At 45.3% G+C, this 19,282-nt stretch overlaps 1 protein-coding gene across 1 annotated transcript in view; it reads right to left on the reverse strand.

The window, feature by feature from the left end:
* LOC142297246 (dynein axonemal heavy chain 5-like) overlaps window positions 1-19,282 on the reverse strand; it is a 460,910-nt gene that overhangs the window by 324,743 nt on the left and 116,885 nt on the right. The window contains exons 21-22 of the mRNA XM_075341502.1: window positions 17,325-17,450; window positions 12,595-12,742 (exon numbers count right to left, since the gene is read on the reverse strand). Of these exons, the coding sequence (XP_075197617.1) occupies window positions 12,595-12,742; window positions 17,325-17,450 (274 nt within the window). The remainder of the gene's footprint in view (window positions 1-12,594; window positions 12,743-17,324; window positions 17,451-19,282) is intronic.

The following is a 19,282-nucleotide window of genomic DNA, read 5'->3' on the forward strand; positions in this document are numbered from 1 at the left end:
TACATGATGTGTACCATGCTTACTAGATTACCCCGGCTCCCGGCACACGTGTCCCGGAGCCGGCATAAGCTGGTAACCATGATACACATCGGATAACTATGGAAACCGCTTTGCATAGTTGCTCGCTCGGCCACGCCCCCCACACAGTCTGCCCGCTCGGCCACGCCACCCACGCGCTCTGCCTGCTCGGCCATGCTCCCCACGCATTCTGCCCGCTCGGCCACGCTCCCCACGCGCTCTGCCCACTCGGCCACGCCCCTTATGTGCTATTGCCGCTCAGCCACGCCCCCACACTGGCCGCTCGGCCATGCCCCCCACACACTCTGGCCGCTTGGCCCCGCCCCCAAACACTCTGGCCACTCGGCCACGCCCTCCACACACTCTAGCCGCTTGGCCACGCCCCCCACACACATTGGGCACCTATACACCTCCCCCCAGGACTACTCCACCTATTATACTCCTCTCCCCCCAGGACTATTCCTCCTATTATACTCCTCTCCCCCCAGGACTACTCCTCCTATTATACTCCTCTCCCCCCAGGACTATTCCTCCTATTATACTCCTCTTCCCCCAGAACTACTCCTCCTATTATACTTCACTCCCCCCAGGACTACTCCTCTTTTTATACTCCTCTCCCCCCAGGACTACTCCTCCTATTATACTCCTCTCCCCCCAGGACTACTCCTCCTATTATCCTCCTCTTTCCCCAGGACTCCTCCTCCTATTATACTCCTCTCCCCCCAGGATTACTCCTCCTATTATACTGCTCACCCCCCAGGACTACTCCTCCTATTATACTCCTCTCCCCCCAGGACTTCTACTCCTATTATACTCCTCACCCCCCAGGACTACTCCTTCTATTATAATCCTCTCCCCCCAGGACTACTCCTCCTATTATAATTCTCTCTCCCCAGGACTACTCCTCCTATTATAATCCTCTCTCCCCAAGACTACTTCTCCTATTATACTCCCCCAGGACTACTCCTATTATCTTCCTCTCTCCCCAGGACTACTCCTCCTATTATACTCCCCCAGGACTACTCCTATTATCCTCCTCTCTCCCCAGGACTACTCCTCCTATTATACTCCTCACCCCCCAGGACTACTCCTCCTATTATACTCCTCTCCCCCCAGGACTACTACTCCTATTATAATCCTCTCTCCCCAGGACTACTACTCCTATTATAATCCTCTCTCCCCAGGACTACTCCTCCTATTATACTCCCCCAGGACTACTCCTATTATACTCCTCTCCCTCCAGGACTACTCCTCCTATTATACTCCTCTCCCCCAGGACTACTCCTATTATCCTCCTCTCTACCCAGGACTACTCCTCCTATTATACTCCCTCAGGACTACTCCTATTATACTCCTCTCCCTCCAGGACTACTCCTCCTATTATACTCCTCTCCCCCAGGACTACTCCTATTATCCTCCTCTCTCCCCAAGACTACTCCTCCTATTATACTCCCCCAGGACTACTCCTATTATCCTCCTCTCTCCCCAGGACTACTCCTCCTATTATACTCCCCCAGGACTACTCCTATTATACTCCTCTCCCCCAGGACTACGCCTATTATCCTCCTCTCTCCCCAGGACTACTCCTCCTATTATCCTCCTCTCCCCCCAGGACTACCCCTCCTATTATACTCCTCCTCCCCAGGACTACTCCTCCTATTATAATCCTCTCTCCCCAGGACTCCTCCTCCTATTATACTCCTCCCCCCCGGACTACTACTATTATCCTCCTCTCTCCCCAGGACTACTCCTCCTATTATAATCCACTCTCCCCACGACTACTCCTCCTATTATACTCCTCACCTCCAGGACTACTCCTCCTATTATCCTCCTCTCCCCCCAGGACTACTCCTCCTATTATACTCCTCACCTCCAGGACTACTCCTCCTATTATACTCCTCTCCCCCCAGGACTACTCCTCCTATTATACTCCTCTTCCCCCAGGACTACTCCTCCTATTATACTCCTCTCTCCCCAGGACTACTCCTCCTATTATACTCCTCTCCCCCCAGGACTACTCCTCCTAATATACTCCTCTGCCCCCAGGAATACTCCTCCTATTATACTCCTCTCCCCCCAGGACTACTCCTCCTATTATACTCCTCTTCCCCCAGGACTACTCCTCCTATTATACTCCTCCCCCCTCAGTACTACTCCTCCTTTTATACTCCTCTCCCCCCACGACTACTCCTCCTATTATACTCCTCTCCCCTCAGGACTACTCCTTCTATTATATTCCTCTCCCCCAGGACTACTCCTCCTATTATACTCCCCTTCCCAGGACTACTCCTCCTATTATACTCCTCCCCCCTCAGGACTACTCCTCCTATTATACTCCTCTCCCCCCAGGACTACTCCTCCTATTATACTCCTCTTCCCCCAGGACTACTCCACCTATTATATTCCTCTCCCCCCAGGACTACTCCTCCTATTATAATCCTCTCTCCCCAGGACTACTACTCCTATTATAATCCTCTCTCCCCAGGACTACTCCTCCTATTATACTCCCCCAGGACTACTCCTATTATCCTCCTCTCTACCCAGGACTACTCCTCCTATCATACTCCCCCAGGACTACTCCTATTATACTCCTCTCCCTCCAGGACTACTCCTACTATTATACTCCTCTCCCCCAGGACTACTCCTATTATCCTCCTCTCTCCCCAAGACTACTCCTCCTATTATCCTCCTCTCCCCCCAGGACTATCCCTCCTATTATACTCCTCCTCCCCAGGACTACTCCTCCTATTATAATCCTCTCTCCCCAGGACTCCTCCTTCTATTATACTCCTCTCCCCCCGGACTACTCCTCCTATTATCCTCCTCTCTCCCCAGGACTACTCCTCCTATTATAATCCACTCTCCCCAGGACTACTCCTCCTATTATAATCCTCTCTCCCCAGGACTACTCCTCCTATTATACTCCCCCAGGACTACTCCTATTATCCTCCTCTCTCCCCAGGACTACTCCTCCTATTATACTCCCCCAGGACTACTCCTATTATACTCCTCTCCCCCAGGACTACTCCTATTATCCTCCTCTCTCCCCAGGACTACTCCTCCTATTATCCTCATCTCCCCCCCAGGACTACCCCTCCTATTATACTCCTCCTCCCCAGGACTACTCCTCCTATTATAATCCTCTCTCTCCCCAGGACTCCTCCTCCTATTATACTCCTCCCCCCGGACTACTACTATTATCCTCCTCTCTCCCCAGGACTACTCCTCCTATTATAATCCACTCTCCCCACGACTACTCCTCCTATTATACTCCTCACCTCCAGGACTACTCCTCCTATTATCCTCCTCTCCCCCAGGACTACTCCTCCTATTATACTCCTCACCTCCAGGACTACTCCTCCTATTATACTCCTCTCCCCCCAGGACTACTCCTATTATACTCCTCTTCCCCCAGGACTACTCCTCCTATTATACTCCTCTCTCCCCAGGACTACTCCTCCTATTATACTCCTCTTCCCCCAGGACTACTCCTCCTAATATACTCCTCTGCCCCCAGGAATACTCCTCCTATTATACTCCTCTCCCCCCAGGACTACTCTTCCTATTATACTCCTCTCCCCTCAGGACTACTCCTTCTATTATATTCCTCTCCCCCCAGGACTACTCCTCCTATTATACTCCCCTCCCCAGGACTACTCCTCCTATTATACTCCTCCCCCCTCAAGACTACTCCTCCTATTATACTCCTCTCCCCCCACGACTACTCCTCCTATTATACTCCTCTTCCCCCAGGACTACTCCTCCTATTATATTCCTCTCCCCCCAGGACTACTTCTCCTATTATACTCCCCCCAGGACTACTCCTCCTATTATACTCCTCCCCCCCAGGACTACTCCTCCTATTATACTCCTCTCCCCCCAGGACTACTCCTCCTATTATCCTCCTCCCCCCCCAGGAATACTCCTCCTATTATAATCCTCTCTCCCCAGGACTACTCCTCCTATTAGACTCCTCTCTCCCCAGGACTCCTCCTCCTATTATCCTCCTCTCCCCCAGGACTACTCCTCCTATTATACTCCTCTCTCCCCAGGACTCCTCCTCCTATTGTACTCCTCTCCCCACAGGACTACTCCTCCAACACACACACACGCACACACACACACACACACACACACTGCACAAAACATACCTCCCCCGAAAACACACACACACCCCACACAAACTGCGAAACACACACACCACCACACACACACACACACATACACACACACAACGCTACAGACACACAGCGCTCCACAAACAACGTAACACACACACAACGCAACACACAAACAACACCGCTCTCACACACCCCCACACCCACACAACACCCAGAACATTTACAGCGCCATACACAAACACTTGGAAACTACACACAACAACATCTATATATATATAACAAAAATCATACATCAACTACGCAATAAATTCTAGAATACCCGATGCGTTAGAATCGGGCCACCTTCTAATATATATATACAGTATATATATATATCTATATATATATATATATATATATATATATAGGGGACACTGTCAAATGTCCATGCCAGCTTCAAGAGTGCTTTTCAAAAAGGGAATGCCATATGATGGACATATACTTACCTCCCAGACTGGCAAATCGGTATTGGGATTCCTGATGATGATGTGATATTATATCACATGACTGCTGCAGCTAATCGGCTCCAGTGCTTTCATGTTCATCATATGGAGCAGCTCCATTTGATAGAAGTAGGTAGGTGGTAGCTGATCAGCAGCCACAGATTGTCTGCAGTGGTCACGTGACGTAACTATGGCATGTCACTGCAAGCAACTCTAGTGCTGTTGTACCACCCCGGTGTTGGTCGGGCTGCTCGGATCCATGCTCATGGTGGCTCGAGGGGCCCGGACCCGGCTTGGCGGACACTTTGATCCATGAAAAAGGGGGTATTTACAGGGGAGAAGTTCGTGACGCCACCTCTGTGTTGCTTCAATGGGAGTACCGCCGCCGCTGCTGTAAGGAGCACCGGGGCAGATGGAGTTAAGCAGCCAGATGTTAGTCCCTCCACAGGTAGGGATGGCCCCGGGCTCAGAGGTGTTGGTGGTTGTTTGGGAGAGCAGGGTACAGGGGATCAGAGTACTCACTGTGAGTAGTCGTCGTGCTGGATGAGGATTATACAGGCGACACACACGCTGCAAGTAAACCAAATGCTCTGTGTGCCACAGTCACTGCGGGGAGCCCGTACAGGTATCCGCTCCCACCGGTGTTACTTGATAGTTCGGAGCCTAGCTCCGTGCACAATTTAATTGTCTCTTTGTGGCCCCGTGGCTTGAAGCTGTTAGGGCCCCGCTAACTTTGTGAAATGTATCTGTGCTCTTCAGGGCTGGCACTTGGGACTTCATTGGGCTGCTTTTTGGCTGGAAAACTCTGTCCCCCACGTTGTGCTGATGCCCCCAATCTCTGAGCTCTGTGGGAAGGTCCCTGAAGGTCTCCTTCCTCTGCAGGTTAATTGTCAGGATGTTGAATCGGCTCCTGATCTAGGGTCCTGTACCCTGTCGTGCTTGGTACCTGTCAGTTTCTTTTGGGCTTGCTGGTGCCGACAGTCTTCCTAGACTATGTCCGTCGCACCCCTTTCCAATGTCACTGCCACCGGTCCCCGACTCCTCTGGTCCCGGACCACCGTCTGCGACCCAACCTCGGTCTAGCTCCCTGGGAGCTCACTCTCCCCAGCTTCCCTCTCTTTGAGGGCTCTCACTACTCTCCTCTTCATCCCTCTCACCAGTCTGGCTGACCCTTAGGTGAGTGGCCCTTTTCCAGCAAGAACAACCGACTGGTGTGTCTGACAGGTCATGATGTGAGGTGTTGATTGGGATTTGTGGTGCTGATGGTAGTGACACCAATTTCTTAGGAACCTGGAACCATGGGGGGTAGGCCCTGCACCCTGGGTAAGGATGAAGTACCCTGTGGCACCCTGATGTACTCTGGGGCGCCACACTGTCATCATAGGACACGAGCAGGTCTAAGAGGTAATTATATGTTTTTCATGTTATGTGAGGTATTTAGAAAAGGTTGCTCACTATTGGACAACCCTGCTTAACCAATTCAAGAAACTAATTATAATAAATTAGTGTATACTCACCTCCTGTAACAGCGCCATTCCAGTGATGGCAGCACCTTTGTTCCCAGCTTAGAGGTGACGTGTCATGTGTAGACTGCAGCCAGTGAAAAGCCACTAGTCAGCGATGGACATCCTCTCCGAAGAAAATCATTTTAACTGATGAGCTCACTGGCTGCAGCTGGCATGTAACACAACAATGTCACATCACCACCAGGAAAAGAAGTGCTAATATCGCTGGAACAGCACAGTTGCAGGAAGTGAGTATACATTTGTGCCGCCCCCGTGGAAGCAGCTGAGCTGCTCGGGTCCGGGTTCGCTGTGGCTCGAGGGTCTCAGGACCCGGGGGTCGTGCGGCCACTCAAATGTAAGGGGGATATTTACAGGGGAGTTGGTATGTAGTTCGTGACGCCCCCCTGTGGTGTACTGTAATGTGGGAAGTACCCAGGGTGATGAAGTGGGGCAGCAAGGTGTTGTAACCCTCCACGGGTAGGGGGGATGCCCCGGGACTCGGTGAGGGGTGCCGTGGGGTGCAAGGGTCACTCTCGTACTCACTCAGCTCATAAGCAGACACTGACAACCGGGTAAACCAAGTCTCTGGGTACCACTGCCGCTGAGGGGAGCTCGTCCGGGTCCCGTCCCCAATGGTGCTGCCTGGTGATCCGTGATCTGCCTCCTGGCACTTAGCATGACTTCAACTTGTGGGTACGCTAGCATGGAACTAGCCGGGCCACAATCCTTACTATGGCTAAGTATGGGAGTTTGCTCTCAGGGCTCATGCTTGGGATTTTCTGGACCATTTTAGATTTGGAAAGTCCTATCCCCCTCATTGCGCTATTGGCCCGATTCTGGAGCGGGTGGGAACGGATCATAAAGGCTCTGTTCTCCTCAGGTTAATTGTCGGGTTGCCTGAAGCTACTCCCCGACCTAGGGTCAGTGTACCCCGTCGTGCCTTTGGTCCCAGACCGGTGATAGTGCTAGGCTGCCGGCTGTCCACCTTGACAATTCCAGGCCCCTTGCCACAATCCCCTGTTACTGGGGGTCCAACTCCTCTAGGTCCAGACCACCGTCTGCAACCTAGACAGTTACTTCAGGAGTCACCAGTCCCGACTTCCTCTGAGCTCCTCACAGCTCGAGGGCTACTTCCCAACCTCTCTCTTTCACCTCTCAACTCCACTGACCGACTGACTACACTCCTCACCTCCCCTCCCTGACCCCCCAGGTGGGCGACTCTATTCCACTCAAGCCGTCAACTGGTGTGTCTGGTGGGTGTGGTGCAGGGTGTATCTAGGATTTGATTTGCTGTTGGAGGCAACACCATTTAGTTAGGGACCCAGAACCAAGAGGGAGGCGGAATACTGCACGGAAGGGCAGCTTGTGCAGTACCCTGTGACGACCTGATAGTCCAGGGGCGTCACATATTGATTTTTTTTCAATTAAGATCCTGAATTGATAAAGGTGGGGTTGTCCAGAAGTGAACAACCCCTTTACCTAGTTACTTAGGGGTTGTCCAGTAATAGGCAATCTCGTTGAAGCACAACTGATACATTCACAAACTATCACAAATGAAATAAGCTTTGCAACAGTTGATTTTCTACTGCCATCATTGTAATTCCCAGTCTCAGCTGAATTATTTTACTGCATTTGCAGAACCACGAGCTCAACCCTTAGAGCACTGTTCCCCAACCCCAGTTCCCAAGCCCCACCAACAGGGCATGGGTGACAATTTAATCAGTTACATTGGTGATGATTCCATGAGCTGTGCAATTCTTAGGAAACCCTGAAAACATGTTCTTTTGCTAGCTTCTGCGGACTGGAGTTGGGGAACACTGCCTTAGGCTATTATCTGGCCCATTAGGCTGTTTTTATTTAAGAAGTTTGATGATATTTATATTGATAGTGAATATAGCCATAGTTAATAATATATAACTGTCTGGTGGTGGGCGATTAATTCTCAGCATGACTGCACATCGGCTATATGAAAGGCCCATGGCACTCCTCTTCATTGCTAACAAGGCAGAGCTCCATACTTTAAATACACTTTGTGCAATATTATTAGGCAAGTTGTATTTTAAAGGTTTTTTTTATTATTGATCAACAACTATGTTCTCAATCAACCCAAAAGACTCATAAATATCAAAGCTTCATATTTTTGGAAGTTGGAGTGGGTTTTTTTTTAGATTTGGCTATCTTAGGAGGATATTTGTTTGTGCAGATAACTATTACTGTGCAGAATTATTAGGCAACTTAATAAAAACCAAATATATTCCCATCTCACTTGTTTATTTTCACCAGGTAAACCAATATAACTGCACAAAATTTAGAAATAAACATTTCTGACATGCTAAAACAAAACCCCCAAAAATTAGTGACCAATATAGCCACGTTTCTTTATGATGACACTCAACAGCCTACCATCCATAGATTCTGTCAGTTGTTTGATCTGTTTACAATCAACATTGCGTGTAGCAGCCACCACAGCCTCCCAGACACTATTCCGAGAGGTGTACTGTTTTCCCTCCCTGTAGATCTTACATTTTATGAGAGACCACAGGTTCTCTATGGGGTTCAGATCAGGTGAACAAGGGGGCCATGTCATTATTTTTTCAGCTTTTTGACCTTTACTGGCCAGACACGCTGTGGAGTAGTTGGATGCATGTGATGGAGCATTGTACTGTATGAAAATCATGTTTTTCTTGAACGATACCGACTTCTTCCTGTACCATTGCTTGAAGAAGTTGTCTTCCAGAAACTGGTAGTAGGTCTGGGAGTTGAGCTTCACTCCATCCTCAACCCGAAAAGGTCCCACAAGTTCATCTTTGATGATACCAGCTTATGCCAGTACCCCACCTCCACCTTGCTGGTGTCTGAGTCGGAGTGGAGCTCTCTGCCCTTTCCTGATCCAGCCTCTGGCCCATCCATCTGGCCCATCAAGAGTCACTCTCATTTCATCAGTCCATAAAACCTTTGAAAAATCAGTCTTAAGATATTTCTTGGCCCACTCTTGACGTTTTATCGTATGTTTCTTGTTCAAAGGTGGTCGTTTTTCAGCCTTCTTTACCTTGGTCATGTCCCTGAGTATGGCACACCTTGTGCTTTTTGCTACTCCAGTAACATTGCAGCTCTAAAATATGGCCAAACTGGTGGCAAATGGCATCTTGGCAGCTTAATGCTTGATTTTCCTCAATTCATGAGCAGTCATTTTGCGCCATTTTTGCCCAACATGCTTCTTGCGACCCTGTTGGCTATTTGCCATGAAACGCTTGATTGTTCGGTGATCACGCTTCAAACGTTTGGCAATTTCAAGACTGCTGCATCCCTCTGCAAGACATCTCACAATTTTGGACTTTTCAGAGCCCGTCAAATCTCTCTTCTGACCCATTTTGTCAAAGGAAAGGAAGTTGCCTAATAATTAAGCACACCTTATATAGGGTGTTGATGTCATTACACCACAACCCTCCTCATTACAGAGATGCACATCACCTGATTTACTTAATTGGTAGTTGGCTCTCAAGCCTATAAAGCTTGGTGTAGGACAACATATATAAAAATTATCATGTGATCAAAATACTCATTTGCCTAATAATTCTGCACACAGTGTATTAGCGGTGCCTGGTAGAATGGTTAACTATAGATTCATCTTATTAAGTGAATGAGACTGGGCTGTAATAGTAAGCACACTTACTATTAGAAGCAAGAAGCTGTGCCTGGTTAACAATGAAACAAAATGCCTCAAACAATTCATACAGTCAACTGGCAAGTACTCTGACAGCTGGGAACCTTAAGCAACTCTAAACAGATGACTGGTTGGGACAATTATATTGTTTGTTTGTTGGCCCATCTTATTCTTGGCTTTTAATAGTCTCTGATAACCTCTTTAAAGGGGTCGTCAGACAACTCCAAAATCTGTATCAGCACAACTACTTGTAGGTAGCCTTTAGAATAGCCACAACTTTAGTCTAAAAATCCACTGAACAGTTTTGGAAGAGTAAGGCTAAGTTCACACACTGCGTCTTTTTGACGCTGCGTTTTTGTGCGTTTTTTTCCCTCAAAAAATGCACAAAAATGCACCCGCGGCAAAAACGCATGCGAGAGAGGAGAGCAGACAGCAGCTGCAGAACTACAATGCTCAGCATCCTCCATCCAGGACTGTATGCAGGAGTTTTTTGCCCCCCAAAAAAATGACGTGGGCTTCGCCATATTTTTGTATGCTAGCCAGGTACAGCAGGCAGGTACGGGCTGCCCCCAACCCCCAGCTGCCTATTTGTACCCAGCTGGGAACCAAAAATATAGGGAACCCCTTTTTTTTTAATTATTTCATGAATTTCATGAAATAATTAAAAAAAAAATGCCGTGGGCTTCGCCATAGTCCAGCCAGGTACAACTAGGCAGCTGTGGATTGGAATCCGCAGTGCAGGGTGCCCATGCTTTCTGGGCACCCCCGCTGCAAATTGCAGTCCGCAGCCACCCCAGAAAATGGTGTTTCCATAGAAGCGCCATCTTCTGGCGCTGTATCCAACTCTTCCAGCTGCCCTGGTGATGGGTGGCTCACTGGGTAATAATAGGGTTAGGGCTCTCTGTATATTATCATCTGGCCCTAAGCACGAAATTCATGGTGTCACGCCAATATTAGGCATGGCCACCATGAATTTCTAGTAAAGATTAAAAAAAACACAACACAGAGAAAAATATTTTTATTAGAAATAAAACACAACACAATTAGTGACTCCATCTTTATTGAAATAAAGATCCCCCCTCCACAGTAATCCTGGGTCAAGGGTCCCGCGCCGTCCAATCTGGATCCAATATCATCTGATCGGTTTGCTGGAAGGCAAAGCGATCAGATGATGTGTCAGGTTCAAGGACGTGAATCACATCACACATCAGCTGATTGTATAAAAGCCGTTTATACAATCAGCTGATGCATTAGTGCAAAAAAAAAAAAAACTCACTTATGTGCTGATTACCGGCAGCTCCTGGAGCGATCGGACAGGAGTCTAATCCTGTCTGATCGCTGCAGGAGCTGCCGGTAATCAGCTGATGAAGTCTCCTGACGGGAGGATCAGCTGATAGGTGAAACCAGCCGGGCGCCGGCGTCACCGCGAGACTTACTATCAGCTGATGCGTCAGGTGACCGCATCAGGTGATCCACCGCCAGGTCCTGCAGCCATCGGACGTGCTTGCGGAGACTGCAGGCAGCCGGAGCGGCGGTACCGAGAGAGGAGCTGGGAGCGGACATGGCACCGGGAGTCTGCAGACAGGTGAGCATGACATTTTTTTTCCTACTGTTCACTTTTGTTTTCGCAGCTGCTTCCACCTTCCGCCCTGCCATGGCGCCGCACGGGAGCGGACATGGTGCCGCACGGAAGATTGAAGCAGCGGTGGCGGTACCGGGAGGATTCACGCTTCTGTGTTTACTGACAGAAGGAATCCTCTTCCTGTACATGTCACTTTACTACCCACCCCTTGCGTTTATAGCTGCGATTTTAGTCATAGAAACGCACTAAAACGCAGCTACCGTATATTTGCAATTTGCGTTTTTCATTGCATTTTTGAACATCTCATTGAACTCAATGGGTGGAAAACGCAGTGAAAAACGCAAAAATAATTGACATGCTGCGTTTTTCTGTGCAGCACAAAAACGCAGCTAAAAAAAATGCTGTGTGCAGACAGCAAAAATGAAAACTCATAGACTTTGCTGGGGAAGCAAAGTCATGCAGTTTTCTGAGCAAAAACGCACCAGAAAAACACGCAAAAACGCCGCGAAAAACGCACTGTGTGAACTTACCCTAAAGGCTGCTTTACACGGTACGACCGATTGTGCAATTTCACAATCGATCGTACCCGCCCCCGTCCTTTTTGCGTCACGGGCAAATCGCTGCCCGTGTCGCACAAAGTCAGTAACCCCCGTCACACATACTTAACTCTCGTGCGACCTCGCTGTGGGTGGCGAACGTCCACTTCCTGGAGTGGGAGGGACGTTCGGCGTCACAGCGACGTCACACGGCCGCCGGCCAATAGAAGCGGAGGGGCGGAGATGAGCAGGATGTAAACATCCTGCCCACCTCCTTCCTTCCACATAGAGCCGGCGGCGGCCGCGGGAGGCAGGTGAGCTGCTCATCGTTCCCGTGGTGTCGCACGGAGCGGCGTGTGCTACCACGGAAACGATGAACTACTAAATTAAACGATATTATGGAACCTAGCGAGCAGTATACGACTCACGATTTGTGAGCGATACTGCGTCGCTATGCGGTGTCACACAGGCCGGCATCGCCAGCGATGACGGATGTGCGTCACAAAAACCGTGACCCCGACGATCTATGGCACGATAGATTGTCTGGTGTAACGCAGCCTTAAGGAGTGATGGTGGCATATTCTCCTTCAACATAGAGCAGTACATCTGTGAGTTCATGATACCATCTATCATGAACTCATCTAGTATCTATCTATCTATCTATCTATCTATCTAGTGCTACATACCTAAGACGTGACTGGTTATTTCTTCAGGGTATGCCTTACTGGAGGAAATCACAGACAATATTTGAGATTTCCGTGAAGGTTTTGTGGCCTGGGAACTAGAAGATGTATTCTTCATATGGCCAGATGATCTGTTTTCTTGAATGGTATCCTGTAACATTTCAGTAGAAATACATAATTTCACAAGACAGAATGAACAGCAGGAATAGAGAAAGAACTTTGTAGCTTAAATTCACACACTCTCTCTTTCAATATATGACGGGCTGCTGATAAGTCTTTGGCTTTAACTGAATAGGATAACTGAAGTGAGCACTAATATATATATATATGAGTGCAAGCCAAAAATACATACTATATATAAGAATAAGGCTGCACATCAAACTTAGATAATGGTATAATGCCTCAAGCATATGGAAAAATATTGGAATATACAATGAAAAATGCTACTTGCTAATTTGAACATGTGAATAATGAATTGCATACCTGCCATGAATATTAGGAAAAAGGAGATATTTAGCAATCGCATTGATCAATGTAACTGAGCCCCAAGGCCTCGTCAAGGCATATCTCTATATTGGGGTCCCTAGCTCTGTGACCCTAACTGTGTGTCATCTCATTGCAATTAAAAACTGCTATGGGTGGAGAGGGGTAACTAAGGACTTTCTTATATAGGAGATGGAAAAAACATGGCCGAAAGGGGCGGGGCTGTGTTCACATTCAGAAAAAAACTACATATAACTGAATAGGATAACTGAAGTGAGCACTAATATATATATATATGAGTGCAAGCCAAAAATACATACTATATATAAGAATAAGGCTGCACATCAAACTTAGATAATGGTATAATGCCTCAAGCATATGGAAAAATATTGGAATATACAATGAAAAATGCTACTTGCTAATTTGAACATGTGAATAATGAATTGCATACCTGCCATGAATATTAGGAAAAAGGAGATATTTAGCAATCGCATTGATCAATGTAACTGAGCCCCAAGGCCTCGTCAAGGCATATCTCTATATTGGGGTCCCTAGCTCTGTGACCCTAACTGTGTGTCATCTCATTGCAATTAAAAACTGCTATGGGTGGAGAGGGGTAACTAAGGACTTTCTTATATAGGAGATGGAAAAAACATGGCCGAAAGGGGCGGGGCTGTGTTCACATTCAGAAAAAAACTACATATAACTGAATAGGATAACTGAAGTGAGCACTAATATATATATATATGAGTGCAAGCCAAAAATACATACTATATATAAGAATAAGGCTGCACATCAAACTTAGATAATGGTATAATGCCTCAAGCATATGGAAAAATATTGGAATATACAATGAAAAATGCTACTTGCTAATTTGAACATGTGAATAATGAATTGCATACCTGCCATGAATATTAGGAAAAAGGAGATATTTAGCAATCGCATTGATCAATGTAACTGAGCCCCAAGACCTCGTCAAGGCATATCTCTATATTGGGGTCCCTAGCTCTGTGACCCTAACTGTATGTAGTTTTTTTCTGAATGTGAACACAGCCCCGCCCCTTTCGGCCATGTTTTTTCCATCTCCTATATAAGAAAGTCCTTAGTTACCCCTCTCCACCCATAGCAGTTTTTAATTGCAATGAGATGACACACAGTTAGGGTCACAGAGCTAGGGACCCCAATATAGAGATATGCCTTGACGAGGCCTTGGGGCTCAGTTACATTGATCAATGCGATTGCTAAATATCTCCTTTTTCCTAATATTCATGGCAGGTATGCAATTCATTATTCACATGTTCAAATTAGCAAGTAGCATTTTTCATTGTATATTCCAATATTTTTCCATATGCTTGAGGCATTATACCATTATCTAAGTTTGATGTGCAGCCTTATTCTTATATATAGTATGTATTTTTGGCTTGCACTCATATATATATATATTAGTGCTCACTTCAGTTATCCTATTCAGTTATATGTAGTTTTTTTCTGAATGTGAACACAGCCCCGCCCCTTTCGGCCATGTTTTTTCCATCTCCTATATAAGAAAGTCCTTAGTTACCCCTCTCCACCCATAGCAGTTTTTAATTGCAATGAGATGACACACAGTTAGGGTCACAGAGCAAGGGACCCCAATATAGAGATATGCCTTGACGAGGCCTTGGGGCTCAGTTACATTGATCAATGCGATTGCTAAATATCTCCTTTTTCCTAATATTCATGGCAGGTATGCAATTCATTATTCACATGTTCAAATTAGCAAGTAGCATTTTTCATTGTATATTCCAATATTTTTCCATATGCTTGAGGCATTATACCATTATCTAAGTTTGATGTGCAGCCTTATTCTTATATATAGTATGTATTTTTGGCTTGCACTCATATATATATATATTAGTGCTCACTTCAGTTATCCTATTCAGTTATATGTAGTTTTTTTCTGAATGTGAACACAGCCCCGCCCCTTTCGGCCATGTTTTTTCCATCTCCTATATAAGAAAGTCCTTAGTTACCCCTCTCCACCCATAGCAGTTTTTAATTGCAATGAGATGACACACAGTTAGGGTCACAGAGCTAGGGACCCCAATATAGAGATATGCCTTGACGAGGCCTTGGGGCTCAGTTACATTGATCAATGCGATTGCTAAATATCTCCTTTTTCCTAATATTCATGGCAGGTATGCAATTCATTATTCACATGTTCAAATTAGCAAGTAGCATTTTTCATTGTATATTCCAATATTTTTCCATATGCTTGAGGCATTATACCATTATCTAAGTTTGATGTGCAGCCTTATTCTTATATATAGTATGTATTTTTGGCTTGCACTCATATATATATATATTAGTGCTCACTTCAGTTATCCTATTCAGTTATATGTAATTTTTTTTCTGAATGTGAACACAGCCCCGCCCCTTTCGGCCATGTTTTTTCCATCTCCTATATAAGAAAGTCCTTAGTTACCCCTCTCCACCCATAGCAGTTTTTAATTGCAATGAGATGACACACAGTTAGGGTCACAGAGCTAGGGACCCCAATATAGAGATATGCCTTGACGAGGCCTTGGGGCTCAGTTACATTGATCAATGCGATTGCTAAATATCTCCTTTTTCCTAATATTCATGGCAGGTATGCAATTCATTATTCACATGTTCAAATTAGCAAGTAGCATTTTTCATTGTATATTCCAATATTTTTCCATATGCTTGAGGCATTATACCATTATCTAAGTTTGATGTGCAGCCTTATTCTTATATAAAGTCTTTGGCTTTGTGATTTTTTTTTGTTTCTATGGTAATGAATATTACAGCACAAGAAAGCCTTATGTGTCTAATATATGTTTTCAAAATGTTGTGTTTGTTGCTTATGGCAACAGTGTTCTACACACTCGGGAAAATAAAATGGCGATGCGATATTAACAACTGAGAGCAGAGGAGTGATAAAATTCTTGTTTCTGCAAGGAAAGTCCATGAAGGATATTCATGGTGATATGTCGCAGACATTGGAAGGATCAATGCCCTTCATATTTCACAGATAAGAACTGGGTTGCCAAATTTAAGACGGGACACTTCAGCACCAATGATGAGGAACGTCCTGGACGTCCGAGAATGGTTGTTGTTCCAGAGATCTTCGATGCTGTGCATAACCTCATACTGGAGACTCGACGAATTTCAGCTAAAACAATAGCAGACATCATGGAGATTTCCTGTAAATATGTTTGTGTCATTATCCATGAACACTTGGACATGAGCAAGCTATCTGCAAAATGCGCCCCCAAATGTTTGACAACAGATCAGAGAAGAATGCGAGTGAAAACTTCCCGGTCAATTTGTCAGCATTTTCGGACTGATAAGAGCTTCCTGGATCGACTTGTCAGTATGGAATAGACCTGGATTTATGTGTATGACCTGGAAAATAAGCAGCAGTCAAAAGAGTGGAGGCACAGTGGTTCTCCTCGTCCAAAGAAGTTCAGGGTGCAAAAATCAGCCACTAAGGTGATGGTGTCTGTGTTCTGGAATAAGGAGGGAGTGCTGCTAGTGCACTACCATCAAAAGGGTTCCACCCTCAATGCAAGGTATTACATTGAACTTTTGGACTAATTGAAGGCAGCTCTGAAAGTCAAAAAGTGCGGCAAGCTGTCCAAAGTAATCTTGTTCCTGAAAGACAATGCCTCCGGTTGCCCTGCACAAGCGACCATGGCAAAACTGGCAGATCTGGGCTTCCAGTTGGTTGACCCACCTTATTCAGCAGATCTAGCTCCCTCCGACTATCTTCTGTTTCCAAACCTGAAGAAACACCTCAAGGGTACCAAATTTCACACCATTTCTGATGCCATGGCTGCTACGCATGCCTGGTTTGAGGCACAACTGAAATCCTTCTTTTTGCTATGCTTGCAGAACTTGAAATACTGATGTGAGAAGTGAGTTGACATCAGTGGAGAGTATGTGGAATAAATGTAAAGTTTCATCATCCTACCTCGTTTCTTTTTGAGTAAAGCCAAAAACTTATCAGCAGCCCCTCGTACCATAGGCAATCGACAAATCATTTCCAGGCCACCATAAATAAAAGGTTTGTGTTTATGCTTCAGTGTAATGTAGTAATCAGCTTGCTATGGGGCAGTCAATATTCTTTATCTATATATTTATCCCACTAAAATTTCTTCCTTCAAAGATTTAGTTGGGTATATTTATCAGTTCATGTAAGTTACCTACTACTTTACCTGTACTTCATGTAATGTTACATTAATTACCTGAAACGTCTTCAGTATTGCTAAGATATCTTCAAAACCACTTTTAATGAGAGATGACATGGCTTCTACATTGGTTTTCTTTGTCATCAGTGAAATCTGCATAACCTTTAAAAACTCATTAGGACTCTGCAAAAATAATACAGTGCATAAAAGAGACTTGTGATTGTAACTAATGTAATACTTTGCTCAGTTCAGTTGGGGTGGTCTATTGAGCATAGCCAGACAAGAAAAGAAAGTAGCCCATAATTGAAAATGACAATACATACATAATACAAATTTTAAAATGTGTAATTGTCATATGTAATATGATACATTTACAAATACAGTGGCGTGAAAAAGTGTTTGCCCCTTTCTTGAGTTGTTTATTCTTTTGCATGTTTGTCACATTTAAATGTTTCAGATCACCAAACAAATTTAAATATTAGACAAAGATAACAGAAGTAAACACAAAATGCACTTTATAAATGAAGGTCTTTAAAAAAATAAATTGTGGTATATCACATCTTTGGGTAGCTGAGTTCAATTTCCCTAACCACATCTAGGCCTGATTACTGCCACACCTGTTATCAATCAAGAAATCTCTTAAATAGGACCTGCCTGACAAAGTGAAGTACACCAAAAAATCCTCAAAAGTTAGACATCTTTCCGCGATCCAAAAAAAATCAGGAACTAATGAGAAACAAAGTAATTGAGATCTTTGAGTCTGGACAAGGTCATAAAGCCATTTCTCAAGCTTTAGAACTGCAGCGAACCCCAGTGAGAGCCATTATCCACAAATGGCAAAAATATGGAACAGTGGTGAACCTTCCTAGGAGTGGTCAGCTGACCAAATTACCCCAAAAGCTCAGTGATGACTCATCAAAGAGGTCCCAAAAGACCCCACAACAACATCCAAAGAATTGCAGGCCTCCCTTGCTTCAGTTAAGGTCAGTGTTCATGACTCCACCATACAAAAGAGACTGGGAGAGAATGGCCTGCATGGGAGAGTTCCAAGACAAAATCTACTGCTGAGCAACAAAGAACATAAAGGCTTGTCTCAGTTTTGCCAGAAAACATCTTCATGATCCTCAAGACTTTTGGGAGAATAATCTGTGGACTGATGAGACAAAATTTTAATTTTTGGAAGATGTATGTCCCATTACATCTGGTGTAGAAGTAACATAGCATTTCAGAAAGGAACATCATTTCAACAGTAAAATATGGTGGTGGTAGAGTGATGGTTTGAGGCTGTTTTGCCTCTTCAGGGCATGGAAAACTTGCTGAGGTAAATGAAACCATAAAATCTGCTGTCTACCAAAATATCCTGAAGGAGAATGTCTGGCTATCTGTTCATGACCTCAAGCTGAAGCGCACTTGGGTTATGCAGCAGGACAATGATCCAAAACTCATCAGCAAGCCCACCTCTGAATTGCTTAAGAAAAACAAAATTAAGACTTTGGAGTGGCCTAGTCAAAGTCCTGACCTTAATCCGATTGAGATTTTGTGGCATGACCTTAAAAAGGTGGTTCATGCTCGGAAACTTTCCAATGTGGCTGAATTACAACAATTTTGCAGAGATGAGTCAGAGATGAGTGGGTAAAAATTCCTCAAGAACGTTATAAAAGACTCAGTGCCAGTTATTGCAGTTGTTGCTGTTGTGGCCCAACCAGTTATTAGCTTTAGGGGGCAATCGCTTTTTCAAACAGGGCCCTTTAGGTTTGGATTTCTTTTTACCTTAATTATAAAGACCTTCATTTATAAATTGCATTTTGTGTTTACTTGTGTTATCTATGTCTAATATTTAAATTTGTTTGGTGTATGACAAACACTTTTTCACACCACTGTATACTAAGCAAGAGAGCTACTTGTTGGGCTGCAAAAAAGTCTGATCGGGCCAAGGAGTGTTCTGACTGGTTTTTGAACTTTACAGCACATCGTCCATCACCGGATATATTGCAATAAGTAATGACAACCATTAA

The sequence above is a fragment of the Anomaloglossus baeobatrachus genome, chromosome 3 (assembly GCF_048569485.1).
Source record: "Anomaloglossus baeobatrachus isolate aAnoBae1 chromosome 3, aAnoBae1.hap1, whole genome shotgun sequence".
NCBI lineage: Eukaryota > Metazoa > Chordata > Amphibia > Anura > Aromobatidae > Anomaloglossus > Anomaloglossus baeobatrachus.